The 14,369-nt window shown below is 69.1% G+C and overlaps 1 protein-coding gene across 2 annotated transcripts in view; it reads left to right on the top strand.

The window, feature by feature from the left end:
• The window catches only part of ADCY7 (adenylate cyclase 7), a 29,112-nt gene that overhangs the window by 12,420 nt on the left and 2,323 nt on the right, over positions 1–14,369 (top strand). For both annotated transcript variants that reach the window (XM_079800241.1, XM_079800242.1), the window contains 21 exons: positions 137–298; positions 1,161–1,310; positions 1,639–1,787; positions 2,281–2,392; positions 2,506–2,633; positions 2,999–3,157; positions 3,376–3,508; positions 4,789–4,980; positions 5,287–5,321; positions 5,453–5,536; positions 6,335–6,407; positions 6,658–6,755; positions 7,792–7,876; positions 8,246–8,371; positions 9,477–9,575; positions 10,212–10,405; positions 12,019–12,109; positions 12,324–12,479; positions 13,028–13,174; positions 13,663–13,767; positions 14,036–14,150. In XM_079800241.1, the coding sequence (XP_079656367.1) occupies positions 137–298; positions 1,161–1,310; positions 1,639–1,787; positions 2,281–2,392; positions 2,506–2,633; positions 2,999–3,157; positions 3,376–3,508; positions 4,789–4,980; positions 5,287–5,321; positions 5,453–5,536; positions 6,335–6,407; positions 6,658–6,755; positions 7,792–7,876; positions 8,246–8,371; positions 9,477–9,575; positions 10,212–10,405; positions 12,019–12,109; positions 12,324–12,479; positions 13,028–13,174; positions 13,663–13,767; positions 14,036–14,150 (2,593 nt within the window). The remainder of the gene's footprint in view (positions 1–136; positions 299–1,160; positions 1,311–1,638; positions 1,788–2,280; positions 2,393–2,505; positions 2,634–2,998; positions 3,158–3,375; positions 3,509–4,788; positions 4,981–5,286; positions 5,322–5,452; positions 5,537–6,334; positions 6,408–6,657; positions 6,756–7,791; positions 7,877–8,245; positions 8,372–9,476; positions 9,576–10,211; positions 10,406–12,018; positions 12,110–12,323; positions 12,480–13,027; positions 13,175–13,662; positions 13,768–14,035; positions 14,151–14,369) is intronic.

Genomic DNA, 14,369 nt, shown 5'->3' with positions numbered 1-14,369 from the left:
GGCCACACCCCACTCCTCTCAGCTCTGCTTCCAGCCGTGCCCAGGTCGGGCAGAGATGGCCTCGGCCCCCCGGCTGGGCCTGGGCTGTGTCCTGGGTGGTGGCGTGGCCGGCCTGCCCTCACCGTGTCCTGTGCAGGTGCCCTTCTTCCTGTTCATCGTCTTCGTGGCGTACACGCTGCTGCCCTTCACCATGCGGGGGGCCGTCGCGGCCGGGGTCGTCTCCAGCGTGTCCCACCTCCTGGTGCTTGGCACGCTGATGGGGGTCTCCTCGTCACCCAGAGCCTGGGTGTGGCTGCAGGTGAGGGGCTCCGGGGGTTTGGGTGGGGTGCAGGTGAGGGGCTCCGGGGGTCTGGGTGGGGTGCAGGTGAGGGGCTCCGGGGGTCTGGGTGGGGTGCAGGTGAGGGGCTCCGGGGGTCTGGTGGGGTGCAGGTGAGGGGTCCTGGGGGTCAGTAGGGGCTGTGGTTTGGGCTGAGGGCAGCCAGGCCCGTGGGGTGAGTTGGCCCGAAGCCGGGAGCCCTGTTTGCAGCCCGATGGCCTCAGGGCAGGCTCTCTGGAAGCCCGACGCCTGGTACCCAGAGGCTCAGCTCCTCACCAAGTCCTGGCCCTTTTCTGGGTGCAGGGCACTGTCCTGGGGTGTCACCCGCAGGCTGGGCACCCCTGGGCATTCTGTCCTGTGTCGTGTGCTGAGTGAGCGGACTTGGTCTCACTCGGTGGTGCCGTGCGCATGTGGTTTCCTCCTGGCGGGTCTGGCGCCTGCTCCGGGGGCAGAGGCGGGAGCTCTGGGCAGCCGGGGGTGGGGGGGGGGGCGGGGGCGCTGTGCCTTCGAGGACAGTCCCCGGTGCTCCCCTCGGGCCCTGGGCCGGGCCATCCTGCTTCCCAGAACGGACTGGCTCCCCGTCTCTGGCGTCCGGCCCTTCTGGACCAGGGAGGGGCTGGCAGGTGCCGAGCCGACCCGAGCCCCGGTCCTGTGGTGATAGCGGCTGCCTAGGGGACAGCCCCCGCCTGGGCCTCAGTTTCCCTGCCTGCCCAGGAAGGGGCGGCCTGAGCCGGAGTGGGTTGGAGGTCAGGGAAAGGGCGGGGGTGCCATCGCCAGCTCAGCAAGGGGGACAGCACCCCGGGGGCAGGGCCAGGCCACACCCTGAGCCGTGTCTCCGCCTCAGCTGCTGGCCAACGCGGTCGTCTTCCTGGGCGGAAACCTGGCGGGCGCCTTCCACAAGCACCAGATGCAGGGCGCCGCCCGCCAGCTCTTCACCTACACCGTGAAGTGCATCCAGACCCGCCGCAAGCTGCGCATCGAGAAGCGCCAGCAGGTGGGTGCGCCCCCCGGGGCCCCGCGTCCTTCTCTGCGGGCGGCAGGCGCCCTGGAGCCGCGTGTGCAGGGGCCACGTGGCCGGACACCCATGCAGGCTGACCCCAGGGCCTGCCGGGGACACGCGAGGGTGTGTGCCCGGCTGGGCTGGTGGCAGGACATGGGCCGGCAGAGGTGGAGGGGTGATGGCAGAGCAGAAAGGAGAGACGGGTAGGGAAAGCCTGGGGTCTGACATCACCCCGCCTGCCCCCCTCCGCCCCCCTCCGCCCCCCTCCGCCCCCCTCCGTCCCCCTCCACCCCCCTCCGTCCCCCTCCGTCCCCGTGTCCAGGAGAACCTGCTGCTGTCGGTGCTCCCGGCCCACATCTCCATGGGCATGAAGCTGACCATCATCGAGCGGCTCAAGGAGTGTGGGGACCGTCGCTACATGCCCGACAACAACTTCCACAGCCTCTACGTCAAGCGGCACCAGAACGTGAGGTGGGCAGCGGCCGGCCTGTGCGCGTGGCGTCTCCTGGGGAGGCCTCCTGCCCCCCGCCCCCCGCCTCCCGCCTGAGCTGTGGACGGCCCAGAACTCAGACTTGGCAGCTGGGAGGTCTGGTGCAAGCTGTGGCTCTGGCTGCCCAGGCCGTCTCCATCTCCCTGAGCCTCAGTGTGCTCATCTGGAGAATGGGAGTCTGTGAGGGGAGGGTGAGGCGGAGCTGACGAGGCCTTTAGTTCTGAAGTCTGCAAAGGTGAGAAGCCAGGGTTAGGGCGGGGAAGGCCGCGCCCCGTGCACCGGCTGTGAGCACGTCCCTCACGCAGCGAGGCTGGGCTGGCGGGGTCGGGAGGCCCTGCACACTCTGGGGTTTGCTTTCGCCTCTCCCGTCCCTACGGGGGCTGCGGGCGCACGGGGGCGGGGCTCCGGAGGGCCCGTGTCCCTGCGGCCCTGTTCGGCACGGCTGCCTCTGACCCTCCACGCCCCCCTCCCCAGCATTCTCTATGCCGACATCGTGGGCTTCACGCGGCTGGCCAGCGACTGCTCCCCCAAAGAGCTGGTGGTGATGCTGAACGAGCTGTTCGGGAAGTTTGATCAGATCGCCAAGGTCAGCCCGCCAGCCGTGCTGCCGCCCCTCACCACGGGGGGCCAGGAGGGGGTGGGGAGGCGACGGCCTGCGCGCCCAGGCCCCCTGCCGACCCGCCTCCCCCCGCCCCGCAGGCCAACGAGTGCATGCGCATCAAGATCCTGGGGGACTGCTACTACTGCGTGTCCGGCCTGCCCGTGTCGCTGCCCACCCACGCCCGCAACTGCGTCAAGATGGGGCTGGACATGTGTGAGGCCATTAAGTAGGTACCGCGGGCAACGGGCAGGTCCAGGTCTCCGTGACGGTCTCCTCCTGCCTCCCAGGGCACGGTGGGGAATGCATTGTCCCCATTTTTCAGATGAGGAAGCTGAGGCTCGGGGGCAGGTGGCGAGCCTGGATCACTCAGCCGCATGTTGGGGTCCCCTCACTGGGCCTGAGTGTCAGGAGCTCAGAGGGGCGTGAGGGTGGGCAGGCTGGCAGCAGGAGGCACTCACGGCCCCATCAGGCCGAGAACCTTCTCCGGGAACTGCGCCTCCCCTGTTCCTCCCCCCTCCCCCAGGCCACACCCCACACGGGGACCCCGAGCCGGCTCTCAGGTGGTGAGGTGACCCTCCTGCTCCGCCCCAGGCAGGTGCGGGAGGCCACGGGCGTGGACATCAGCATGCGTGTGGGCATACACTCGGGGAACGTGCTGTGTGGTGTCATCGGGCTGCGCAAGTGGCAGTACGACGTGTGGTCCCATGATGTGTCCCTCGCCAACAGGATGGAGGCGGCTGGAGTCCCCGGGTGAGGCCCCCGGACGGCTCTGAGTTCCTGACACTGGACTGGGGGGGCTGTTGGCGGAGGAGGGGGGGTCGGAGGCGGATCAGTGAGCTTGCGGGGGGCGGGGGGCGGGGGGCAGGGAGCCGGCTGGGCTCCGGGCTGCCCGGCTCTGGCTGCTGTGCACCCTTGGGTGGGGCCGCCCTCTCGGCCCGGCTGCGCCGCCTGACTTGGGTCTTGCCCAGCCGGGTGCACATCACAGAGGCCACCCTGAGCCACCTGGACCAGGCGTACGAGGTGGAGGAGGGGCACGGGGAGCAGCGGGACCCCTACCTGAAAGAGATGAACATCCGGACCTACCTGGTCATCGACCCCCGGGTACGCGGCTGAGGCAGCGGCGGGCGGGGGGCCACCCCGGGAAGGTGCCCTGGAGGAGAGCCGGGGAGGGCCTGCCGGTGGGAGTGAGCTCCCGTCACTGGGTGCGGTCCAGGCCCCAAGGACGCCTTCCCTGGGCCTCAGCGTTCTTCTCCATGAAATGGGAATAACAAGGCCCCCCACCCCCGAGGACAGCCCAGGGGAAATAAGTCACTAGGAGTTTATTTTCCATGCGGCCATCACTAATCCCCTGGATTTCCAAAGCACACATTTGAAAGCCTCACTTTGGATGAGAATCAGGAAAGCTGGGGATGGCCAGGGGCTGTGGGGCCGGGGGGCTGCGGGGCCCGGGGGGCTGTGGGGCGGGGGGCTACAGGGCTGGGGGGCCGGGGGCTGCGGGGCCGGGGGCTGCGGGGCCGGGGGGCCGGGGGCTGCGGGGCCGGGGGGCCGGGGGGCCTGGGGGCCGGGGGGCCTGGGGCTGTGGGGCCGGGTGGCCGGGGGGCCTGGGGCTGCGGGGCCGGGGGGCCGGGGGGCCGGGGGCTGCGGGGCTGGGGGGCCGGGGGGCCTGGGGCTGCGGGGCCGGGGGGCCGGGGGCTGCGGGGCTGGGGGGCCGCGGGTCCAGGGGGCCGGAGGGCCTGGGGGGGGGTCGGGGGGCCGGGGGCTGCGGGGCTGGGGGGCCGGGGGCTGTGGGGCTGGGGGGCCGGGGTCTGCGGGGCTGGGGGGCCGGGGGCTGCGGGGCTGGGGGGCCGGGGGCTGCGGGGCTGGGGGGCCGGGGGCTGCAGGGCTGGGGGGCCGGGGGCCGCGGGGCCGGGGGGCCGGGGGGGGGGCAGGGGGCCGGGGGGGCCGGCCTCCACGTGTCCGGACTCTGCCCTGCGGAGTCGGTCTGGTCAGCGATGCACCACTTTCATCAGGACCCCACGGAGGGGGCCCTCAGGCTGCTCCCAGCCTGCCCCGCGCCATTCTTCCCGCCCCGGGAGGCCAGCTTATCCCCTTGTTGCTGGTGAATCATCCTTGGGGCGCGCTCAAGAATGTCGGCCACGCAGGCTCTTCCCGCTCCCTCACTCCGGCCTTGGCCGTCCTCAGGGCTGGCCCGACTGCCCAGAGCCTCTCCAGCCCCTGCTCTCCCACCCCCACCCCCACCCCCACCCCCACCCCACCCGCACCCGGCGAGCTGCTGGTGTGCAGGGCCACGAGGTTCAGTGAGAGTGCCTCCTGCCGCTCGGGCAGCTTCGCCTCGCGGGGCTGAAGCGCGGGGTGGGACGAGCGGCTGTGTCCGCCCGCAGAGCCAGCAGCCGCCCCCGCCCAGCCAGCACCTCCCCAAGCCCAAGGGGGACGCGGCCCTGAAGATGCGGGCCTCCTTGCGCATGACCCGCTACCTCGAGTCCTGGGGCGCCCAGCGGCCCTTCGCCCACCTCAACCACCGAGAGAGCGTGAGCAGCAGCGAGACCCCTGTCCCCAGCGGCCGGCGGCCCAAGGTAGGACCGTCCTCCCGGGAGCTGGGGACCGGGATGCCCCTCGCCGGGCGCAGCAGGGCCTGTGCTAAAGCGTCTCCCGCCGCCCTCACTTTCTCCACCTGTGAAATGGGTGCGGTGCCTGCCCTGCTCCCTCCCGGGGACGTGAAGGCGCGTGGAGGGTGCGCCAGGGCGGCTGGGCTGTCTCCGCCTCCTCGTTCCCCAGCCGAGTCCAGTTTGGTCCAGGGATGGTCCCACACCCTGCCCGTGTGCCCGAGGCAATAGGCCGAGACCCGGGATGGAGACTGACGGCCTCTCCCCCCCTTCCAGGCCATTCCGCTGCGGCGCCACCGCACCCCCGACAGGTAGGTGTGCCGTCCCCTCCCCCTCCCAGTGGCCGGCCTTCCGGGCAAGCCCCGCCCAGTCACCTCCTCCAGGCAGGCTGCCCTGACCTCTGCGGGTCCCGGGTGATGCCTGGGTGTGTGTCTGATTCCAGAAGTGCGTCCCCCAAGGGGCGGTCGGAGGATGACTCCTATGATGACGAGATGCTGTCAGCCATTGAGGGGCTCAGCTCCACGAGGTGAGGGGCCTAGATCTCTGCGTGCCCTGCCCCCTTGAATGGGCCCCCCATGTGGCCAGGGTCCGCCATGTGGCCAGGGTCCGCCATGTGGCCAGGGCCCCCCATGTGGCCAGGGTCCCCCATGTGCCCAGGGTCCCCCATGTGGCCTGGGCCCCCCATGTGGCCAGGGTCCCCCATGTGGCCTGGGCCCCGATGTGGCCAGGGTCCCCCATGTGGCCAGGGTCCCCCATGTGGCCAGGGTCCCCCATGTGGCCAGGGCCCCCCATGTGCCCAGGGTCCCCCATGTGGCCTGGGCCCCCATGTGGCCAGGGTCCCTCATGTGCCCAGGGTCCCCCATGTGGCCTGGGCCCCCATGTGGCCAGGGTCCCCCATGTGGCCAGGGCCCCCCATGTGCCCAGGGTCCCCCATGTGGCCTGGGCCCCCATGTGGCCAGGGTCCCCCATGTGGCCAGGGTCCCCCATGTGCCCAGGGCCCCCCATGTGGCCAGGGTCCCCCATGTGGCCAGGGTCCCCCATGTGGCCTGGGCCCCCATGTGGCCAGGGTCCCCCATGTGGCCAGGGTCCCCCATGTGGCCTGGGCCCCCATGTGCCCAGGGCCCCCCATGTGCCCAGGGCCCCCCATGTGCCCAGGGCCCCCCATGTGGCCTGGGCCCCCCATGTGGCCCAGCTCCAGTCATGTCCCGGAAGCTCCTTCCCCTCCCTGGTGCTGCCCTCTGAGAGTGGGGCCCTGCCCCCTGGCCCTCCCTCCCCCGGGGGGCCCTCCCCTCCCCGCATCTCACTGCCCTTCCTGCCACCCCAGGCCCTGCTGCTCCAAGTCTGACGACTTTTACACCTTCGGGTCCATCTTCCTGGAGAAGGGCTTCGAGCGAGAGGTGAGCGCCTGGCCGTCCCGGGAGGGGCCTCGGGCCCTGGCTGTTCAGGGACGTGGAGAGAGAGTGGGGGAGTTGGGGGTCGGGAGGGGAAGGGTCCCCTCTAATCACCCAATGGAGACAAATGAGAGTTGACCGTCAGGGAGGGTGAGGGGCTCTAAGGTAATGAACTGGAGTCGGCCAAGGGGGTCAGGGCACGTGGCCCTGCGGGGCCTCCGCTGTGGGGCCACCCTCAGCCTCTCTGTGCCCCCAGTACCGCCTGGCGCCCATCCCCCGGGTCCGCCACTACTTCGCCTGTGCCAGCCTCGTCTTCGTCTGCATCCTGCTGCTCCACGTCCTGCTCATGCCCAGGTCAGGCGGGGTGGGCAGGACGGTCAGCCCACCGGGGTCAGGCGGGGGCGGCGGCCGGCAGGGGAGTGGCCCCCGGCAGGCGGGGGCGGCTGTTAAGAGCTCAGGAGGCCTCCGTGGCGTCCCCGAGCCTGGAGTTCCCGGCCCCTAGTTTTTGCTTTAACTGAACGGGCTGCTCCCTGGAGCCTGAGCCCCAGCCTCCCAGCTCCCAGACGCCTCTCAGCCTTGAAGCCTGCTGTCCGCACGGCCGGGGCGTCTCCGTGTGGGCCTCCTGCCTGGGTGCCGGCCCGCCCGCCCTCTTAGCTGTGGGACACGGAGGCTCAGAGGCGTGGGTCATGCCTTATCCAGGGTGCACACCACCGAGAGGCATGCCTCTGCCTCACGGGCCCTCTGGGGGGGGGGAGTCACAGGGAGAGAGGGGGGTCAGCCCCTTGCTGGTTGGAGGGCGGTTAGGCCGCGGTGCAGGGCATCGTGTTCAGGGCGCGCTCACTAACACAAGACGGAGCCTCCGGACCAGGCCCGAGGCTCCGGCTGCGAAGTCACTCATTTAAAAATATATTTGTATTGATTTCAGAAAGGAAGGGAGCTGGAGAGGGGGAGAGAGAAACTTCAATGAGGAGAGAGAATAATCGATCGGCTGCCTCCTGCACAGCCCCTATTGGGGATCGAGCCCCCACCCCGGGCCTGTGCCGTGAGCAGGAATCCAGCCGTGACCTCCTGGCTCACAGGCCGATGCTCAGCCACGGAGCCACGGAGCCACGCCTGAGCTCCCTCCCTCCCTGTGCACCTGGTGCAGACGGGGGACCTGAGCTTCATGTCGGGCTTCCGGTCTGGCCAGGCCCTCGTGCTGTCGGCGCGGCAGCTGGACACGGGGTCAGAGGGCACTGGGCTGAGTATAGAAGAGCAGCTTGGGGGTGGGGGGCGGGCAGGAGGCGGCCGTGCGCCTGAGGACTGGGGTGCTGGGAGATGGGGGAGCGTGTCGGAGGCTTAGCCCTGAGCAGACGCTCCTTGAGAACTTAGGCGTGTCCCTCCTCTGCAGGACGGTGGCTCTGGGGGTGTCCTTCGGGCTGGTGGCCTGCGTGCTGGGGCTGGTGCTGGGCCTGTGCTTCGCTGACGAGTTGCTGGTGCGTGGGGAGCCCCTGACCCAGCCCTGTGGGGGCTCATGGGTGTCGGGGCTGAGGAGGTGCAAGTCCCCGCCCTCCTGCCTCAAGGGCAGTCATCGAGTCCCCCCGACGCTTTCCCCCAGAGGCGTCCCCAAGCAGCCGTAGGTGTCCACAGCCCCGAGGGTGGGCACGTCCCTCTGTCTGGGCACCACACGTGTCTGAGCTCTGGGCACAGCACCCGCCGACCTTCCCCAGCTGAGCGAGATCTCGGGCTCTCACGTCTGTGGGGCCCTTGGCCTACCCCCCCAGAGCCCCCGCCCCCACCCAAAGCCTCAGGCAGGGTCCCCGCTCTCCGGGCTGCAGCGGGTGACGTGAGCCTGTGCTCCCCAGCGGTGCTGCCCGGCCTGGACGGTGCTCCGGGCCGTCGCCGAGAGGGTGGAGACGCACCCGCTGCTGCGTGTGGCCCTGGCCGTGCTCGCCGTGGGCAGCCTGCTCACCATCGCCATCGTCAACATGGTGGGTTCCGGTGCCAGGTGGGGGAAGGGGCCCTGGCGAGGACCCTGTGCCCGCCTCCTGGTGGCGGGGGCCAGGCCTGAGCCTGGGAACCTCCCAATTCTGGACCAACAGAGTTTCGTTGCCTAAAAGCTGCCCGTGGCGAACCCTCTGCACAGCCCCGTGGCCGGGCTGGGGGTTCCGTGGCGGTGAGAGCTCCTCCCCGCCAGTTTCCTGTCAGGAGGTGCCCTGAAGCACGGGGTCCCAGACACCGCGTTCTTTCTTCCCGGCCCCCGAGGAGGCCCGTCTCACCCTCGGGGAGACTGGGGAGCCGTCCTGGGCCCCAGCTGGGAGGACATGGGGCCCCTGCCTCTCGGGCCGTGCTCCGTGTCCATGTCCATGTTCCTACCTCTCTCCAGGCCCCACACCTAGTCACGGTCTTCCCCACTCCACGCCCCTGTCCCCACTCCACACCCCTGTCCCCACCTCTGTGCCCCTGTCCCCACCTCTGTGCCCCTGTCCCCTCTCCACGCCCCTGTCCCCACCTCTGTGCCCCTGTCCCCACTCCACGCCCCTGTCCCCACCTCTGTGCCCCTGTCCCCACCTCTGTGCCCCTGTCCCCACCTCTGTGCCCCTGTCCCCACTCCACGCCCCTGTCCCCACCTCTGTGCCCCTGTCCCCACTCCACGCCCCTGTCCCCACCTCTGTGCCCCTGTCCCCACCTCTGTGCCCCTGTCCCCACCTCTGTGCCCCTGTCCCCACTCCACGCCCCCGTCCCCACCTCTGTGCCCCTGTCCCCACCTCTGTGCCCCTGTCCCCACCTCTGTGCCCCTGCCCCCACTCCACGCCCCTGTCCCCACCTCTGTGCCCCTGCCCCCACTCCACGCCCCTGTCCCCACCTCTGTGCCCCTGTCCCCACCTCTGTGCCCCTGCCCCCACTCCACGCCCCTGTCCCCACCTCTGTGCCCCTGTCCCCACTCCAAGCCCCGACCCTGGAGACTGACACAGCTGGGCCTGGCGGGACGTGCCGTGATGCTGGCAGAGGCCTTGGGCTCAGCCCTGCTCGGCCTGGCAGATGCTGGTCCCAGACCCCGACCGCCTGTCACGGGACGTCTTCTCTTTTCTGCAGCCCTTGCTGCCCTCCCCAGCCCTGGGGCTGCCTGCTGGGAACCAGACCAGCCTGAGGGCCGGGAGCAGCAGGGAGAGGACCCCTTGCGAGCTCCTCCCGGTGAGTGCGCCGCCCTGGCCCCCCGAGTCCCCAGGGTGTGGCCGAGTGGACCCCAGCCTCTCCCAGCCTCTCCCCGGAGAGGTGGAGAGGGCCCCGTGAGACAGGGCTGGAGACGGTAGGAGTCGGGGTGTTGGTGCACTTGGTCTAGACGTGTGGGTAGGTTTGCTCCAGCTCAGGGTGAGGGGTTTGTCTTTGTTCTGGGGGCAGTGGGGAGCCACAGCCTGCTCTTGAGCAGGAGAGTGAGGTGTGCAGAGATGCACTGTGGGAAGGACAAGCTCACGCCAAACTCCAGGCAGGGAGGCTATTGTGTGCCCCGCCCCGTCCTTCCCCCTGCCCCGCCCCTTCCCTGCTCCTGCCCCACCCCGTCCCTGCCCCGCGTCACATCTCCACGCCGCCAGAGTTCCCAGGACATTGCTTTCCTCTGAGTCCACGGGCCCTAAGTGGAAGTGAGGGTGCGGTAAACACAACACAGGAAGCTAGACTCGCCGCCTGCCCCTTGTTAGGGCGTCAGGAAGGCACGAGGGCGAAGCCGAGACCCACGGCTCTCCACGGGGCCCCTCCCTTGGGTGACGGCTGGTCCAGGAGGTGTCTCTCGGAGACGGGAGACGGTGGGTGACCAGCACCCCGTCCCCCCAGTATCACACCTGCAGCTGCATCCTGGCCTTGGTCGCCTGCTCCGTCTTCCTGAGGATGAGCCTGGAGCTGAAGGTGGCGCTGCTGACCGCGGCCCTGGTGGCCTACCTGGCGCTCTTCCACCTCTCCCCGTGCGCGCAGTGGGACTGCTGCGGCCCCGGCCTGCGCAACGGCACCGAGGCCAACGCCACCCTCAGGTGGGCCCCGCCCACGGCCCGTCGTAATGGGGGCCCGTTGTGTCCCGTTTCCATGGCATTTCAGACTGAGCCCCGGTGGGTGGGCACTGCGGGGACAGGTGTGTGTGTGGTCCTGGCGCTCTGGGCCTAATTGGATTGAGAAGAGGGGCCTGGCTCCCCTTGGACTAGAGGCTGGGACCAGGGACCTGGGACAGGCTGCCCCTGCGGGTTGGCTGGCACCTGCACACCTGCCAGGGCACATGTCCGGCTCCAGGTCTGCACACTCCGAGCTGAGGGACTGGCTGCCCGGTTCTCTGGGAGCTTCCTGGTCTCCCGGGCCCCCTGGGAGGTCCGGTCTGGAGGCCAGTTTGGGGTGGGGAGGAGGCTTCAGCCAGAGTTCTAGAAAGAGCACTGTGTCTGCTCTACTCACAGACAGGCGGGTGGTCACCTGTGGCCCGGGGGCACGTGTGTGCGTGGTCCTGAGGTGTGACCTGTGGCTCAGGGGGCACGTGTGTGCGTGGTCCTGACATTGGTCACCTGTGGCCTGGGGCAGGTGCGTGCATGGTCCTGAGGTGTGACCTGTGGCTCAGGGGGCAGGTGTGTGCGTGGTCCTGAGGTGTGACCTGTGGCTCAGGGGGCAGGTGTGTGCGTGGTCCTGAGGTGTGACCTGTGGCTCAGGGGGCAGGTGTGTGCGTGGTCCTGAGGTGTGACCTGTGGCCTGGGGACAGGTGTGTGCGTGGTCCCGAGGTGTGACCTGTGGCTCAGGGGGCAGGTGTGTGCGTGGTCCTGACAGGTGTGACCTGTGGCCCGGGAACAGGTGTGTGCGTGGTCCTGACAGGTGTGACCTGTGGCCCGGGAACAGGTGTGTGCGTGGTCCTGACAGGTGTGACCTGTGGCCCGGGAACAGGTGTGTGCGTGGTCCTGAGGTGTGACCTGTGGCCTGGGGACAGGTGTGTGCGTGGTCCTGACAGGTGTGACCTGTGGCCTGGGGACAGGTGTGTGCGTGGTCCTGACAGGTGTGACCTGTGGCCTGGGGCAGGTGTGTGCGTGGTCCTGAGGTGTGACCTGTGGCCTGGGGACAGGTGTGTGCGTGGTCCTGACAGGTGTGACCTGTGGCCTGGGGCAGGTGTGTGCGTGGTCCTGAGGTGTGACCTGTGGCCTGGGGACAGGTGTGTGCGTGGTCCTGACAGGTGTGACCTGTGGCCCGGGGGCAGGTATGTGTGTGGTCCTGGCGCTCTGGGCCTAATTGGATTGAGAAGAGGGGCCTGGCTCCCCTTGGACTAGAGGCTGGGACCAGGGACCAGGACAGGCTGCCCCTGCGGGTTGGCTGGCACCTGCACACCTGCCAGGGCACATGTCCGACCACGGAGCTGGCGCCTCCTGCCCCCTCGCTGCCTGGGCTTCCTGTTCGGACTAGGTGTGGCTATTCCTTGTCATCTGGGCCTGAGCTCAGATGTCACTTCAGGGCAGCTGACCTCTGACCCACACCCCTTTTCTCCTTTGTCTTGTTCACTGCGCCAGACGACTGGTCTTGGTGGGTCTTCCCGGGTGGCACTGGGGGAGTCTGGGCCCCACGCCCCTGTGTTTGGGGGTGAGAGCTGGATAGGACCCTGCCTCTCCCTTCACTCTCGCAGCTCCCCCGCCTGCTCCTGGTCAGATCTGAAGACCATGATCAGCTTCTACCTGGTTTTGTTCTACGCCACCCTCATCTCGCTCTCCCGACAGGTGAGCAGGCAGCCATGCCGCCTCCCAGCTCAGCCGCCCACCTGCCCTCCACGGGGAGGGCCGGGTGGGCTGGGCCGCCTCAGACCTGGGGCAGATGGTCCTGGGGGGAAGCCCTGGTCGGGGCCCGAGTGCCCCCGGGGTCACGATCACAGGGTGGGCCATGGTGCAGTGTGGCAGGGCCCGCTCACGGGGCAGGACTCTGTCCCATCTGCAGATCGACTATTACTGCCGCCTGGACTGTCTGTGGAAGAAGAAGTTCAAGAAGGAGCACGAGGAGTTTGAGACCATGGAGAGCGTGAACCGCCTGCTGCTGGAGAACGTGCTGCCGGCCCACGTGGCCGCCCACTTCATCGGGGACAAGCTGAACGAGGTGCGCGGGCAGGCGAGGCCGAGGCGTGCGGCCGGCGCTGCAGGAGGGACTGCCCGCGTACTTCGTGCTCCCCGCCTGTGCAGGGAGGGTTGATAGCCACCGCGTGTTTTCCGTGGTCCTGGCCTCACTGTGGGGCCTGGGGACAGGGTGAGCTGCTCGCGCAGGGACACGGGCGTGGGCGCAGACCTGGGCGCCTCCCTCCCGGGCGGTGGCCCACGGTGCCTGCCAGGCAGGATGTGGTGTGTAACCGACAGTGATGAACGCGGCTGTCACCAGCTCCGTGCCGCCGTGTCAGAGACGGAGCGTCTCCTACAGACCTCTCCACCTCGCTCTGCAGACCCAGCGCATTTAAGAGCAGAAATCAGCCCGAGCCTGACTCTTCCCGACCACCTGACAGAAACTCCCGTTTTTATTTTTAAAAAATGTGTTTATTGATTTTAGAGTGAGGGGTAGGGAGAGGGAGAGCCCCCTACTGTGGACCAAGCCCGCGCCCAGCTCCTCCGGCTCCGAGGGCCAGGAGGTGGCCATGGGCCCGCTTCTCCCCGCAGGACTGGTACCATCAGTCCTACGACTGCGTCTGCGTCATGTTCGCCTCGGTGCCCGAGTTCAAAGTGTTCTACACGGAGTGCGACGTCAACAAGGAGGGGCTGGAGTGCCTGCGCCTGCTCAACGAGATCATCGCCGACTTCGACGAGGTGGGCCCCGCCGGGCGGGTGGCAGGGGCATGTGCCCATCTACAGTGTACCCCGCTGGGAGGGAGGGCACGCTCCATATCACAGCCCTCCTCGTGGCACTCAGTGTCCGGTCCTCTCTGGCTGGCAGCGGGCTGTGGGGGATCCTGTGGGGGATCCCGCCAGCCCCCGCGGTTGGCCTGGGTCGGTGGGGCCCGCCTGGGAGCTTGAGACAGAACCGGCATCCCCGTGGCGCTGTTGCAGAGCGGGCCGCTTGCTCCTTAGCAAGACCAGAGGCCAGACAAGCAGTGGAGGGACAGGGGACAGGCGGTATCAGGCAGGCAGACAGGAGCAGGGAGAGCACACACACTTTTCCATAGGGGCGAGCGGGTAGGCGGGCGAGCCCAGGGTGAGAAACGGCTTCGTCAGAAGGGCCAGGGCCGGGCGGGAGCCGCCCTCTGAGATCTGGGACAGGCCGCTGCAGCTGCCCCAGCCCTGCCTCTGTCCCGCAGCTGCTGCTGAAGCCCAAGTTCAGCAGCGTGGAGAAGATCAAGACCATTGGCAGCACCTACATGGCAGCTGCGGGGCTCAGCGTGCCCTCTGGGCATGAGAACCAGGTACGCAGTGTCTGGTGGCCTCGGGCCCGCTCCACGAGGTGAAATTCCAGTCCCCGACCTGCCACCTAAAGGGGGCCTCTCCACGCCGACCCAGGAGGGAGGGTGGTGAGGGGCAAGTCCGGGGCCCTCTGTGCTGAAGCCCTTGCCTGCCGACGGCCCTCCCGTGGGCCTCGTGCCCACACGGTGCAGATCAGGGCGGCTGGCGCGTCCATCTGCCCGTCGAGGCGGGAAGACGCGGTGCAGCCAGGCCTGATGGCGCTGTCCCCAGGACCTGGAGCGACAGCACGCCCACATCGGCATCATGGTGGAGTTCAGCATGGCCCTGATGAGCAAGCTGGACGGCATCAACAGGCACTCCTTCAACGCCTTCCGCCTCCGCGTCGGTGAGCCCAGGCCGTCCTCGCCCACCTCCTGGGAAGGGTCCTGGGGCCCTGCCTTTCCGAGCCCAGCAGTTGGGCAGTTACTTTCCTTGCACACCACGGACATGATTACCTTTGAAATGACACATCCCTACGGACAGTGGAGACCCCAGTCAGCAGCTGTAACGTCCGCTGAGAACCAGGTTCCTGGCAGGGTGGTCACTGAGCCACAGGCGGTGCGCA

This window comes from Cnephaeus nilssonii (genome assembly GCF_951640355.1).
Source record: "Cnephaeus nilssonii genome assembly, chromosome: 20".
Classification (NCBI taxonomy): Eukaryota; Metazoa; Chordata; class Mammalia; order Chiroptera; family Vespertilionidae; genus Cnephaeus; species Cnephaeus nilssonii.
The sequence above is the reverse complement of the archived record's forward strand: the minus strand, read 5'-3'. Positions and strand labels throughout refer to the sequence as shown.